Raw genomic sequence first — 13,924 nt, forward strand, 5'->3', positions numbered from 1 at the left:
TGACCGGTGAGCTCAATGTGGCTCCCTAATCAGAGTTGTAGTCCTAACCTCACATACCTGGGAGGAAACTTCTTTGAATTCAATAGGACAGTACATGTGAAAAGGATCTAGGAGTCTTGGTTGACCACAAACTTGACATGAGCCAACAGTGTGACGCGGCAGCTAAAAAAGCCAATGCAATTCTGGGCTGCATCAATAGGAGTATAGCATCTAGATCAAGGGAAGTAATCGTGCCACTGCATTCTGCTCTGGTCAGACCTCACCTGGAGTACTGTGTCCAGTTCTGGGCACCACAATTCAAGAAGGACACTGACAAACTGGAACGTTTCCAGAGGAGGGCAACCAAAATGGTCAAAGGCCTGGAAATGATGCCTTATGAAGAACGGCTAAGGGAGCTGTGCATGTTTAGCCTGGAGAAGAGGAGGTTAAGGGGTGATATGATAGCCATGTTCAAATATATAAAAGGATGTCACATAGAGGAGGGAGAAAGGTTGTTTTCTGCTGCTCCAATGAAGCGAACACGGAGCAATGGATCCAAACTACAAGAAAGAAGATTACACCTAAACATTAGGAAGAACTTCCTGACAGTAAGAGCTGTTTGACAGTGGAATTTGCTGCCAAGGAGTGTGGTGGAGTCTCCTGCTTTGGAGGTCTTTAAGCAGAGGCTTGACAACCATATGTCAGGAGTGCTCTGATGGTGTTTCCTGCTTGGCAGGGGGTTGGACTCGATGGCCCTTGGGGTCTCTTCCAACTCTAGGATTCTATGATTCTATGATTCTATGACTCAATTCTGTGTAGACATGGTTAGAGTTGCCAGCAAGAGACCATTAGGAGAAGCTTCCTAATGGTAACAGCTGTGGAAGTGGTTGTCCCAGGAAGCAATGGGATTTAGGCAGAGGCTGGCCACCATCTGGGATGTGGTGGTTGCATCCTGCATCTGCAGCATCTTGTACTGAGCAGGGAGTTGGAATAATCAACCTCCAGGGTCCCTTCGGGCTCTAGGATTCTAGCATTCAAATACTGCACTTCAAAATAATTCACCCAGTGCACTGGTGGGGAGCCTGTGGCCCTCCAGATGTTATTCTACTCCCACCAGCCCCAGATAGTAGAGTCCAAAGGGACCCTGAGTGTCATCTAGTCCAACCTTCTGCAATGAAGGAATCTCATCTAAATCTTCCCTGGCCACCCAACCTCTGCCATTCAAAACCTTCAAGGAAGGAGAGTTCCAAATATATGGACCATGGGCTAATGTCCCAGAGCTGACAAGAAGTTCTAGGATTGCTTCAAGATGTTCCCAGAGCCCTCTCTTAGTCCTGCCCATTTTTCGCCAGTGCCACCCTGCTTGGAGGATATTCTGGACCTGGGACCCAGGGAAGGATTCCTGATGGTTGCAGGTGCATGGATGCTGCATTCGCGCGTTAGGATTCTCATTGCACACTTAAACAAATATTGGCTGTAAACATACCTCCCCCCAAAAAAACAACAACAACAGTGTGTGATGTGACCCAGAGCAAGAACCTCCTCTGGCTCTACCTGGTCAAAGAAGTTGTCCTTGGAGAGACGCCTAAGTTTGCACTCCATGTTAAAGATGCAGGCTTCCTTCCGGACCACCTCGATTCGGAGCTCATCGTTCTTTTCCTCAAGCTCCCGGATCTGCTTCCGGTACTTATCCTTCTCAATCAGGCACTGGGAATACTGGGCTTGAGCCTCATCCCGTGAATGGAATGCCTTTGAAAGCAAAGAGAGTCGGATGAAGGTGCTCGCCGGAGGATCTTAGCACCCAAAACATTCGCATAAAGAGATACAATCCGTTCAGGTGGCTCAAGACAGATAGGGCTTTATAGGCCAGAACCAAGCACTTTCAATTGAGCCCAGAAGCAGAGGAGGAGCTGGTGAAGTTGCTTTAACAGGTGAATAACATGCTCCCTGTGACCAGCCTCAGTCAGCAGTCTGGCTGCAACACTTTGGACCAGCTGAAACTTCTGAACACTTTTCAAAGGCAGCCCCACGTAGAGCACATTACAGTAGTCCAACTGGCACACGTCACAGTGGATATGTGGGATGCGGCACAGAGCAGCAGCGGGGAGAGCCACTGACTGAACTGACAGTGTCAGCAAGGAAAGAGAATAATAATAATAATAATAATAATAATAATAATAATAATAATAATAATAATAATAAATTTCCCCAGCCACTCTGGGCGGCTCCAAATTGAATGTTAAAAACAATACAGCATTAAATATTACAAACTTCCCTAAACAGAGCTGCCTTCAGATGTCTTTTAAAGATAAGATAGCTGCTTATTTCCTTGACATCTGATGGGAGGGCGTTCCACAGGGCGGGCGCCACTACTGAGAAGGCCCTTTGCCTGGTTCCCTGTAACCTCATTTCTCGCAGGGATGGAACCGCCAGAAGGTCCTCAGCGCTGGACCTCAGTGTCCGGGTTGGACGATGGGGGTGGAGACGTTCCTTCAGGTCTACTGGGCCGAGGCCATTTTAAGGCTTTTAAGGTCAGCACCAACACTTTGAATTGTGCTCGGAAACGTACTGGGAGCCAAAGCAGAGGGGGGATGTCAGGGACTGGACTGAACAAGAGGAATGGGAAATGAGCCCTCGGTCTGATTGGCTCCTCTCAGAAGAGGGGTGGTGGTGGGAAGTTTTGCCCTCTCGGTCTCCAGCAGTTTCAGGAGGAGAGGGAGACAGGGATGATGTACGGCTGAATGAGGAAATGCCTAGTTACGGGATAGTGGAGCAGGAGGAGGGGGAAGTTAGAGAGCAGACAGCAGAGACCTCCCTGGAGAGTGTGGGAGACCCTCCTAGTCCAAAGGCTCACAGGTTCCTCCACATTCAAGCACAGAGAATGCAGAGGGATGTGACTCTTGTAGATTCCCAGGATGTTGTGGGAGATGGAAGAGGAGGGACTCAGAGGAGCCAATGTCTTTTGGCTTGCAACCAGATGGCGGAATAAAAAGCCATAAAATATGAACTGTTTGTTCCTCTTGACCCTGAGGCCACTGTGGGAGGAGAGGATACTTCCACGCCTGACAGGGAGGCATCGTTCCACAAAATGTTTCGCCTCCCTCTTCCCCGAAATGGGAGCTGCAAAGTTCCTGTAAGAACTCTCTGCTTGACTCTCACTCCGATTCCTTCCCTGACTTCTCTCCCTCCCCCCCCCCAGCTCTCGTGGTCCCAAGTACTGTACCTGGTCTCTCTCCTTCTCCACTTCTTCCAGCTGAATCATCACCGTGTTCATCCGATGCTTGTACATTTCGCAGTCCTTCCCCAGAGTGGAGCATTTCAACTCCAGTTCTTGTTTCTCCTCGAGGTACTACAAAGGAATCAATCAATAAGCACAGGGCACCAAGGCGATCGATGAAGGTCTAGCCTGCTCCAAAGTGGGGAACCCCTGCTGATCTATCTCCTCATGTCAGGGCACCAGGTGGCAGCGAGGCAAGAGGGTTTGGGGGGTACTGAGTCCCATGGCCTTGGTATTTCTCTGAAATCTGTTCACAAGGCCTCGTTGCAGACTGTCCCTCCGTTAGAAGAGTTGGTCAAGCAGTACCATAATAATGTTGTTGTTGTTGATGGGGCAGGCTGCATAACTAGGGCATCCTTTGCACAGTGTGTAAAATGAGTATCATATTGCTGGATAACCAACAAGATAAAATGTTATATGCTGCTCGTGGAATAATTAAGCATCTTTTAAAGATGGGACATGGATGGTGCTGTGGGTTAAACCACAGAGCTTAGGACTTGCCAATCTGAAGGTCAGCGGTTCGAATCCCTGTGATGGGGTGAGCTCCCGTTGTTCAGTCCCAGCTCCTGCCAACCTAGCAGTTCGAAAGCACCCTTAAGTGCAAGTAGATAAATAGGTACCACTCCGGCGGGAAGGTAAACGGCGTTTCCGTGCGCTGCTCTGGTTCACCAGAAGCGGCTTAGTCATGCTGGCCACATGATCCGGAAGTTGTACGCCGGCTCCCTCGGCCAATAAAGCAAAATGAGCGTCGCAACCCCAGAGTCGGGCACAACTGGACCTAAAGGTCAGGGGTCCCTTTACCTTTACTAAAGATGGCAGGCAAATGGTGTTATGCTCAAGGGCTTAGTGAGGACAGAAAGCCAGGCTGTCGATCCTTTGCCTGCAGCCTAACACAGTGAAACACATTATTTCATGAACAGTGCTAGTGAGGAGGAAGAGGGGACCACGTGTGGCAGCACAAAGCAGCTGGCTTTGTGCAAAAGAGTTGCCAAGCGAGGGCAATGATAATTCTTTCCCGCTCACCCGCAGTTCTGGTTTTGATGCGAAGGGGGTTACAGGAATGGAAATCTTGCCCTGGCCCTAAAAATGCCATTGGGCACTTTGTTGGATGCGCAACACCTCCTACCCCAAACCGGTAGATCTAGATTAAGTTTCCTGCTTCCGTTCTTAGCGCCTCTTGCTTTCCACCTCACCTTATCTCGGAGGTCCTCCGCATGGCGGATCTCTTCCTGAAGGTTAAAGATCTTGTTGACCAACTCCTGGCGATCCTCCAGGGCCTCTTTGCGGTCGTGTTCTAGAATATCCAAAATGGCTTTGTCTGAATCCGGCAAGCTGGGTTTCCCAGCCTGAAAGACATTTGTGCAAAAGGCGTAGATAGAGGCCAGTGGTGGGTGGAAGGAACAGGGAAAGGGAAAGAAGAGGCACGGATCACAGGGAGAAAAAGAAAGGCAGCTCTTTCCTTAGATTGTAGGCACCTTCAGGAAAACAAACAAAGAAACCCTGGGCCAATCTCACAGGGCAAAGTAAATATTGCTTTTCCGTGCTATATTTTATAACATAGCCTTTGATATATTTTAGCCTGCATCCTATCTGGAGGGCATCTAGAAACACGCACTGCCATGATCACAGTCCTTTTAGCACGGATCCCAGTGGGTTCTGCCAAAGCTCTCCCAGCCCCCTTTAATGAATGTGCATGACACAAGTGGCGCAAATGCGCCATCCTAAGCATTCCTGCATTCTCCAACCCTCCACCCCCTTTCCCAGGGGGTCTCTGTGCACATGCAATCCCAGCGAGAGATGCACATCATGCTCTATGTTCAGAAAGCATAAGCTCCACTCAGCCCAGGTACCTGTCCCTGCCAGCTAAAGCCACTGTCACATCTTTGCCTCTGGGAGGAATGGGTTTTTAAAAAGCTTGCTGGGAGCATGCACCCATGCGCTCCTTTTCTTCAGATTTCAACACGCTCTTCAGGCTAGAAGTAAAATCTCAGCGTGGCAGGCAGAGGAGCAGCTGCTGCTGCTGCGAGATTAAACCTGCTATTAAGCATTATGAGATTTTTGCTCTTTTAAGAAGAAAATTTTACAGGCTGTTTACCAACACATCCATCTTCAGACGCTAGGACAGGTGATTGCAGGGTACATATAATCACAGAGGAGGTGGAGAAAAGCCTGCAGGAGTCTATAATTGAAGAGACACAGGCAGGTGCATTCTCCTGAGTTCAGATCCTTGCTCCATCTAGCTCAGTATGGTCCACACTGACTGGCAGAAACTCTCCAGGGTTTCAGGCAGCAGGTCTCTCCCAGCCCTACCTGGGGGGTTGCAGCTGGGACCTTTCGGGGTTACAGCAGATACTGTTCCACTGGACTATGGCTCTAAAGCGTTAGGCCACATCCGGTGGTCACCCTTAGTGTGATAAACAGAGATGGGCAGAAAGCTCTGACTTTTCCTTCTTTCTCTCTCCCCCCCCGTCTTTATTAATAATCTTGCAATACATTACATATATATATAGACCATCTCATAAAATAAATTAAAACTTCAATCATATACATAAAAAAGAGAAAAACAAAAACAAAAACATATACTTATCTTTTCTTACATACAGTAGACTCTCGGGTTGCGAATGTGATCCGTGCAGGATGCACGTTCACAACCCGCAGCAGAGTGTCTGCGCACGCGCAAGTTGCAATTTGGCACTTCTGCGCATGTGCGACTGCCGAAACCCAGAAGTAACCCGTTCCGGTACTTCTGGGTTTCGGCGGGTGCATAACCCCCAAAAAACTGCAACCTGAAGCGGCTGTAACCCGAGGTATGACTGTATAAGGTTTTATAGATGTGCATGAATAAGTTCAATATAATGGAACCAAGAGGGGGAGGGGAGGGACGTCGACCAAAAAAGAACGTGTTTTTTGGTTTTGTATTGTTCTTGCTTTTATTTTTGTTTTTTGGAAAATTAATAAAATGTCAAAAACAAAAAAAGGTATCCTTTGTCCCACAGAGCAGGGTTTGAAAGCACCAGCAGAGAGGTTCTTAAATTGTGCAGAGCCATTTGAGAAGAGGTTGCTGGATCAGGCCAATGACCTATCTAGTCCAGCACCCTGTTCTCACTGTGGCTCAACCAGAGGCCCACTATGGGAAACCTGCAAGCAGGATTTGAGGACAAGAGCAACTCTCCACTCCTTCAGTTCCCAGCAACTGGGATTCATAAGCATCTGACTGGGGGCAGAGCATAGACATCATGGCTAGTAGCCATCAATAGCCCTCTCCTCCACGTTTCCGGAAAATTACACTGTGAACAGTCCCTGAAGTCATCATCCCTGCTGCCGACTAGAACAAATGTTCACTTCGCAACTCTTCCCCCCTCTCCCTTCAGGTGTCCAAAAATAATCTCATAAACTAGGAGTTGAAAGGTACAGATACATGACAAGCAAAGAATAAAAAGCGTTCGCTTTTTTAAAGTCCCTGACACAGCCATACACTGCTCTGCTATGAGATCTCAGATCCAAACCCCACAGAACTCTTCATCCTACGCACTTCTTTTTCCCCAAAATTAAGTCCCGCTGAGTTCAAGGGGGACGTGCATATCTCTGTGTAGTTGTTTCTCTACTGCACTCCTGGGTGAGCCAATCTGTCTGGCTCCAATTAATTACAACTTTATTTCTTCACTGCTTTGTTTCCAGCTTGTGATTAAGCTCAAGTTAGTCATGCTGATTAACTGATTAACGCTCTCACTCTTCCAAATTATTAGTTGCAAGGCATCTCCCGGGAAGATGGCAGAAGGGAATATGGGGAGGGTCGTCTCAGATGGAAGGTGGAATGCGCCGAAAATGAATGAGCCAGAGGGTTGCTGGGTTACCCGAGAGGCAGGCTATGCACATGCTTAGGGCATGAGCAAAGCAGCTTCACCGAAGAAGAACATTTAAAAAGGAAAAAAAGAAACTGACATTTGATATTTCTCCAAAAAAAAAGCATTGATGTCATCACGGGAAAAATCAGAACCTTGTTAAAGAGTTTCTTATACTCCAACGAAAATTCTTTCCCCATTTTGCTCTTCTCTGCTTATTACTCGCTTATCCCCACCCAAAACCAGGGGAATCATACTAATGTAGATTGAAATAATGTGAACAAATTGAATCCGGCAATGTGTTGCAGTAAATCTACGTTTTGCTTAATTTTTTAATTTTTTAAATTTTATTTTACGGTTTAATAAATAATAATGAGAACAATTTTTTTCTTTGTACCCCGCCCATTTGGCTGGTGTCAGGGAACTGACATCGGAGCCAGAGGCGGAGGGAAGGCTCCCAAGTGATGCTGGAGAAGGGCCCAGCAGGGAGAGAGGCAGCTCCGCAGATGGGGAAGGTAATCAGCGCAACACCAGGGATATAGAGGGGCAGATGGGGGAATCGGCGAGAGGGCTCCACGACTCCTCGCCGGACACCAGCGGGGAGAGCACGGGTCCTCCTCTACCCACACCCTCCCTGCGCAGAAGACTTCCGCGCAAGGAGAGTAGGAGGAGACTTGGCGTCAAACAGCTTTTATGCTGGAAAAGGTTTAAGAAACGCCCACTGACGGATTCTGCTAGCGACTGAAACAGCCACGAAGTGAAGGGCTGTCCAGACAGAAAGGTTTAACCAGGCAACATAGCCAGGAGTGGCGGCAACTTACGCACGAGCAACCCCTATTACTATTACAGCTGGGTTGTCCCAGCCACTCTGGGTGGCTTCCAATACCTATAAAAACCACAATAAAAGGTCAAACATAAAAAACTTCCCGGTACAGGGCTGCCTTCAGGTGTCTTCTAAAAGTGTAATCCTTTGTCTCCTTGGCATCTGATGGGGGTGGAGGGGTGTTCCACAGGATGGGTGCCACCGCCAAGAAGGCCCTCTGCCTGGTTCCCTGTGGCTTCACCTTTCACAGTGAGGGAACCACCAGAAGGCCCTCAGAGGTGGATCTCAGTGTCTGGGCTGAACCACGCCTTGGGCTAGTTAAACAATCTATTGCTTTTTAAATGTGTTTGTGGAAGGGGGCTGTTGCTTGTTGCTGTTGTTATGACAGGTCTTTTGTGTTTTCATTATGTATTTTTATGATGTAAACCACCCTGTGATCTTCAGATGAAGGGTGGTATACCTAGACAGCATTTTAAAAAGCAGAGACATCACCTTACCAACAAAGGTCTGTATAGTCAAAGCTATGGTTTTCCCAGTAGTGATGTATGGAAGTGAGAGCTGGACCATAAAGAAGGCTGATCGCCGAAGAATGGATGCTTTTGAATTATGGTGCTGGAGGAGACTCTTGAGAGTCCCATAGACTGCAAGAAGATCAAACCTATCCATTCTGAAGGAAATCAGCCCTGAGTGCTCACTGGAAGGACAGATCCTGAAGCTGAGGCTCCAAGACTTCGGCCACCTCATGAGAAGAGAAGACTCCCTGGAAAAGACCCTGATGTTCGGAAAGATGGAGGGCACAAGGAGAAGGGGACGACAGAGGACAAGATGGTTGGACAGTGTTCTCGAAGCTACCAGCATGAGTTTGACCAAACTACGGGAGGCAGCGGAAGACAGGAGTGCCTGGCTTGCTCTAGTCCATGGGGTCACGAAGAGTCAGACACGACTGAACGACTAAACAACAACAACAACCAGCCATGAGCCAGAAATCAATCCTTGCTCACCTGAATTATGGACTGTAGCTCCTGGATCTTGGTCTTCAACATCTCATTTTCTCGCTCCAGTTCCAGGACTTGTTCCCTCTTTGGCCGGTTTTCAATGTCATTCTTGAGCTTCAGGGACTGGTTTCTCTCGAGCTTACATTCCTCTTCCACTTTGTTCAGCCAGTGCTTCAGCTGGTCAATCTACCAGTGTAGAGCGAATGTGTGTGTGAGAGAGGGAAATAAGCAAAGAAACATCAAATAAACGCTTGTCCCCTAAAACTAGACTCTGTCCTGGTGAATGGTGTGCACAGCCTATGTTTCAAAAGGCGGGGCATTGTGAGTGATGACAAGCCCTGCCTAAAGACATCAGATTCATTTCACTTTTGGACTTCGGGTTTATTAAAACCCTGAATGTGTCTTCGTTTTATACCATTTTAACTGTTGTCGTTTCCCCCAAAAGAATCCTGGGAACTATAGTTTTGTGAGAGTGCTGGTCCTTCTCAGTTGGAGATCACTATGTTCTCTAACACAACTATAGTTCCCGTGGGTCCTTTGGGAGAGAATGTGTCAGGACTGAGGAGGAATGGTGGGGGCTGTGCCCCTTCTCCTGAACCTTCCCTGAGAACAGGAAGACAGTATAGATTTAGAACCGTGGTTTGCAGAAGGACATGGTTCAGAGAATGCAGAGGGGAAAAGCTGGGAAATATTGGAAGAGGAAGCAGAAACACTGGGGGATAGACAGCTGATAGACCCAGTGTCTTTGGAGAGCATTTCGGGGGGGGGGCTTCCCCCAGGACTAGATGTGCCGTGAGAGTAGCCAATCAGAAATCTCAGAGACAGAAAGCCCAGGGATGATGTAGGATAAGAGAGATGGGGGGGGGGACTTTACTTGGAGCAATGCCATTATTAGGGAAGGCTGCATTCCTTCGTCGTTCTCTGTGAATTATTGAATAAATTGCTTGGTAAGAACATTTATCGTTTCTCTGATTCTGGGCTCCAACCGTGGGAGGGATCTGGTCCCCCGAAGCCTGACAGAATGATTCATAAACCAGTATAAGGGCAGATTTGGTTGGACTCCAGTTCCCATCATCACTGGCTATGCTGGATGGGGCTGATGGGAGTTGGAGTCCAACAACATCTGGAGGGCTGCAGGTTCTCCATTTCTGTCCTTGACAAATGGGCAAAGAAGATATTTGCAGTCAGATGTGGAGTCTAAACAGCCCCTCTTCTCTTCCCTGAGTGCCTCTCTCACCTCGAGCTGGAGGTCCCGGCTTCTCATCACTGCCATGTTCTTCTCTTCGCTCAGCTGGGCATACCTCATGGCCAGGTTGTAGTTTTCGTCCTTCACCTTGACGAGCTCGTCGTTGTAGTTGTTCCTTTCCTCTTTCATCTTGTTGTACCTCTCCTGGAAGGTCAGCAGCTCCTTCAGGTTGAGTTTCAGCTGCTTCCGCTCATCCTCCAGCTGGCGGGATTTGGCCAGGAGCTCGCAGCGCTGAGCATCCTTGGTCTTGACCTGCTGCTGCAGCTTAATGATCTCGTTCATCAGGAAATGGGTGAGGCCTTCATGACCTTCTTCTACTGAAATGGAAAGGAGACGGACACAGGGTACCAGGGCTATGTGGCTTGACAGGGTTACATTGCCGCAAGTGAGCAGCAGAGCATGGATCGAGGTGACAAGGAGAGAACCAGGGTCCCCTGGTCCAAACAATACAGAAGAATCTAAGAGCAGCCTGCTGGATCAGGCCAGTGGCCCATCTAGTCTAGCATCCTGTACTCACAGTGGCCATCCAGATGCCTGGGGGAAACCCACAAACAGGATCTGAGCACAAGAGGTTTCCAGCAACTGGTATTCAGAAGCATTACTGCCTGTGACCATGGAGGCAGAGAATGGTCACCATGGCTAGTAGCTATTGGCAGCCCTCTCCTGCATGAATTTGTCTAGTCCTCTTCTAAAGCCATCCAAGTTGGTGGCCATCACCTTAATCTCCCAACACTCAGATAACCTTGGGTTTGTTTGGAGAATCAAAGCCCAATGAGAGCCAGTGTGGTGTAGTGGTTAGGAGCGGTAGTCACGTAATCTGGGGAACCGGGTTTGTGTCTCCGCTCCTCCACATGCAGCTGCTGGGTGACCTTGGGCCAGTTACACTTCTGTGAAGTCTCTCAGCCCCACTCACCTCACAGAGTGTTTGTTGTGGGGGAGGAAGGGAAAGGAGATTGTTAGCCGCTTTGAGACTCCTGAAGGGGAGTGAAAGGCGGGATATCAAATCCAAACTCTTCTTCTTCTTCTTCTTCTTCTTCTTCTTCTTCTTCTTCTTCAATGACCCCAGACTGGGGGGGGGGGTGTAGGATGCTTGGTGAGACAAGGACCCTTGGATTGATTCAGCAGGGCAGGGCTAGATGTCACTGGACTCCAACTCCCATCAGCCCCAGCCAGCCTGGCCAACGGTCAAGGATAATGGGAGTTGTAGTTGAGAAACATCTGGAGGGACCACCAACCACACAGCTTCCCCACCTGATTGTCCTGCTGCTCTGATGCTCCTCCCCACTTGGCCCCATTGGTGCTCTGTGTAAGAACCGGGAAAGCTCATGCAGAACTTTTTATTCATGATTTCCCTTGCAATGATTCTGCCTCCCCCACTGAGCCCTGGTAAGGCTGGATCTAACTTACCAACGATGGTGGAAAATCGCCGTGTCGGCTCCTTCCCCGTCACCAGTTTGTACAGTTCTGGGTAGTAAAATTCTAGGCTCTCTAGGAAAACCACATAGCCCCTCTCTCCTTTTGTGTGGAGGATGTCCAGCAGCCGACCTAGAGGGTGACCAAGACAGGACATCTGGATGAGATGAGGGAGGAGAACTCTTGTTTCATTAACTTTCCACTATAATTTGAAGAGGGTGTACAAAAGTGGCACAGAAAGTTTGAAATGGCTATCTGTATCTCCTTCTATATCCAAGCACCTTTCCTAGGTCTCTTAGAGGTCTCCTAGGTCTCACTGTATCTCCTTCTATATCTCAAGCCCCTTTCCTAGGTCTCTTAGAGGTTTACTAAGTCTCCCTGTATCTCCTTCTATATCTCAAGCACCTTTCCTAGGTCTCTTAGAGGTCTCCCAGGTCTCCCTGTATCTCCTTCTATATCTAAAGCACCTTTCCTAGGTCTCTTAGAGGTCTCCCTGTATCTCCTTCTATATCTCAAGCACCTTTCCTAGGTCTCTTAGAGGTCTCCTAGGTCTCACTGTATCTCCTTCTATATCTAAAGCACCTTTCCTAGGTCTCTTAGAGGTCTCCTAGGTCTCCCTGTATCTCCTTCTATATCTCAAGCACCTTTCCTAGGTCTCTTAGAGGTTTCCTAAGTCTCCCTGTATCTCCTTCTATATCTAAAGCACCTTTCCTAGGTCTCTTAGAGGTCTCCCTGTACCTCCTTCTATATCTAAAGTACCTTTCCTAGGTCTCTTAGAGGTCTCCTAGGTCTCCCTGTATCTCCTTCTATATCTCAAGCACCTTTCCTAGGTCTCTTAGAGGTCTCCTAGGTCTCACTGTATCTCCTTCTATATCTCAAGCCCCTTTCCTAGGTCTCTTAGAGGTTTCCTAAGTCTCCCTGTATCTCCTTCTATATCTAAAGCACCTTTCCTAGGTCTCTTAGAGGTCTCCTAGGTCTCACTGTATCTCCTTCTATATCTCAAGCCCCTTTCCTAGGTCTCTTAGAGGTTTACTAAGTCTCCCTGTATCTCCTTCTATATCTAAAGCACCTTTCCTAGGTCTCTTAGAGGTCTCCTAGGTCTCCCTGTATCTCCTTCTATATCTAAAGCACCTTTCCTAGGTCTCTTAGAGGTCTCCTAGGTCTCCCTGTATCTTCTTCTATATCTAAAGCACCTCTCCTAGGGCTGATATACTTGTGGATTTCAAAGAAGAAATTGGCGTTTGAAAGGCAGTGCCTGTCCTGGACCTTAGGCAAGTCAATTGAAAAACTGTGGGGTTTTTTTGTTGTCTTTGTAAAAAAATAGCTCAACAGCTCTGGGATTTGTCTAAAAAAAGCTCAACAAGTTTTGGGGTGTCCTGGTTTAGAAATATGGCAAACCTACCTTTCCCCGACACGCAATTTACAGCTCCCAAAACACTAAATGTCTCTCCCAATATACCCAGAGACAGCTTTTCACTTGCTGTAACCCTACCTGGAACCCTGAATTTGGTACAAATGTTCTGACAGAAGACTGGTGCCATTGTCACGTCCAAATCAGCGTAGCTGTGGGCACCTGGCTGTACCTGCTCGGTTGATTTTGGAGAGCAGCATTGGCGAGTTGAGCACTTCGTCCTCATCTTGTTCATCAATGACTTTACACTGGCGCAAGTAAGGGGTCAGCTTGGCTGGGTTGATGTAGCGGGTCAACATGTGGCGATTGCACTCCACATTCTCCCAGAGGGCATCCACTTCGTCCTTCAGGGTCTCCATACTGAGATCATCCATTTCTGATTCTATTCCCTAGAAAACAACGGTGAGAGGAAGAGGATGGACAGGCCAGCAAACAGAATAATTAGGGAATTAGGGAATGTTGGTAAAAATGCATCAACAGAAGGCGCACATAAATTTTATCAGGAAAGATTACTCTGCTTCCATACGAACTAGGGCTGGTGATTTATCTCAACCTCGCCAGCAAGCACAAGGGCGCATCTCGGCAGGTGTGCAGCCACATTCTCACCCCCAAAGCCCTCCAAAAATATCCACCATTGCTAGGGTTGCCAGGTCAGGAGCATCCCAGGACCTGAGATTTCAGGGACCAAACCTGACACCTCGGGGAAGCCCCTGGTGATTTCTCTTCTGCACTCCCTCCCATCACTTAGCCTTGGAGATGGAGGTTAATTGGGAGAGAGGAGGCTGGAGTAGGATTTTAATACTGTTGATGATTCTAGTAAGTTTTTGACAAGCCTGGAAATTTTGATGGATTATGATATTTTAAAATTGTTTTTTAAAAAAATTTCTACTGTACCAGGAGTAAGGGTCTATATTTCCAGGGGCAGGTGGGCTGGGATT

The 13,924-nt window shown here is 48.0% G+C and overlaps 1 protein-coding gene across 2 annotated transcripts in view; it reads right to left on the reverse strand.

Annotated features, from left to right (window-relative positions):
• CARD11 (caspase recruitment domain family member 11) overlaps nucleotides 1–13,924 on the reverse strand; it is a 108,159-nt gene that overhangs the window by 44,184 nt on the left and 50,051 nt on the right. Inside the window, exons 2-8 of one of the 2 annotated variants that reach the window (XM_082199628.1) lie at nucleotides 13,159–13,375; nucleotides 11,570–11,707; nucleotides 10,154–10,479; nucleotides 8,923–9,102; nucleotides 4,450–4,602; nucleotides 3,203–3,328; nucleotides 1,534–1,728 (exon numbers count right to left, since the gene is read on the reverse strand). In XM_082199628.1, the coding sequence (XP_082055754.1) occupies nucleotides 1,534–1,728; nucleotides 3,203–3,328; nucleotides 4,450–4,602; nucleotides 8,923–9,102; nucleotides 10,154–10,479; nucleotides 11,570–11,707; nucleotides 13,159–13,360 (1,320 nt within the window). In that variant the 5' untranslated portion in view covers nucleotides 13,361–13,375. Of the gene's footprint in view, nucleotides 1–1,533; nucleotides 1,729–3,202; nucleotides 3,329–4,449; nucleotides 4,603–8,922; nucleotides 9,103–10,153; nucleotides 10,480–11,569; nucleotides 11,708–13,158; nucleotides 13,380–13,924 lie in introns of those variants that run through there. The other variant, XM_082199629.1, reaches the window with a different exon arrangement.

Source organism: Podarcis vaucheri (assembly GCF_965113315.1).
Source record: "Podarcis vaucheri genome assembly, chromosome: 14".
In the NCBI taxonomy this organism is placed as follows: domain Eukaryota; kingdom Metazoa; phylum Chordata; class Lepidosauria; order Squamata; family Lacertidae; genus Podarcis; species Podarcis vaucheri.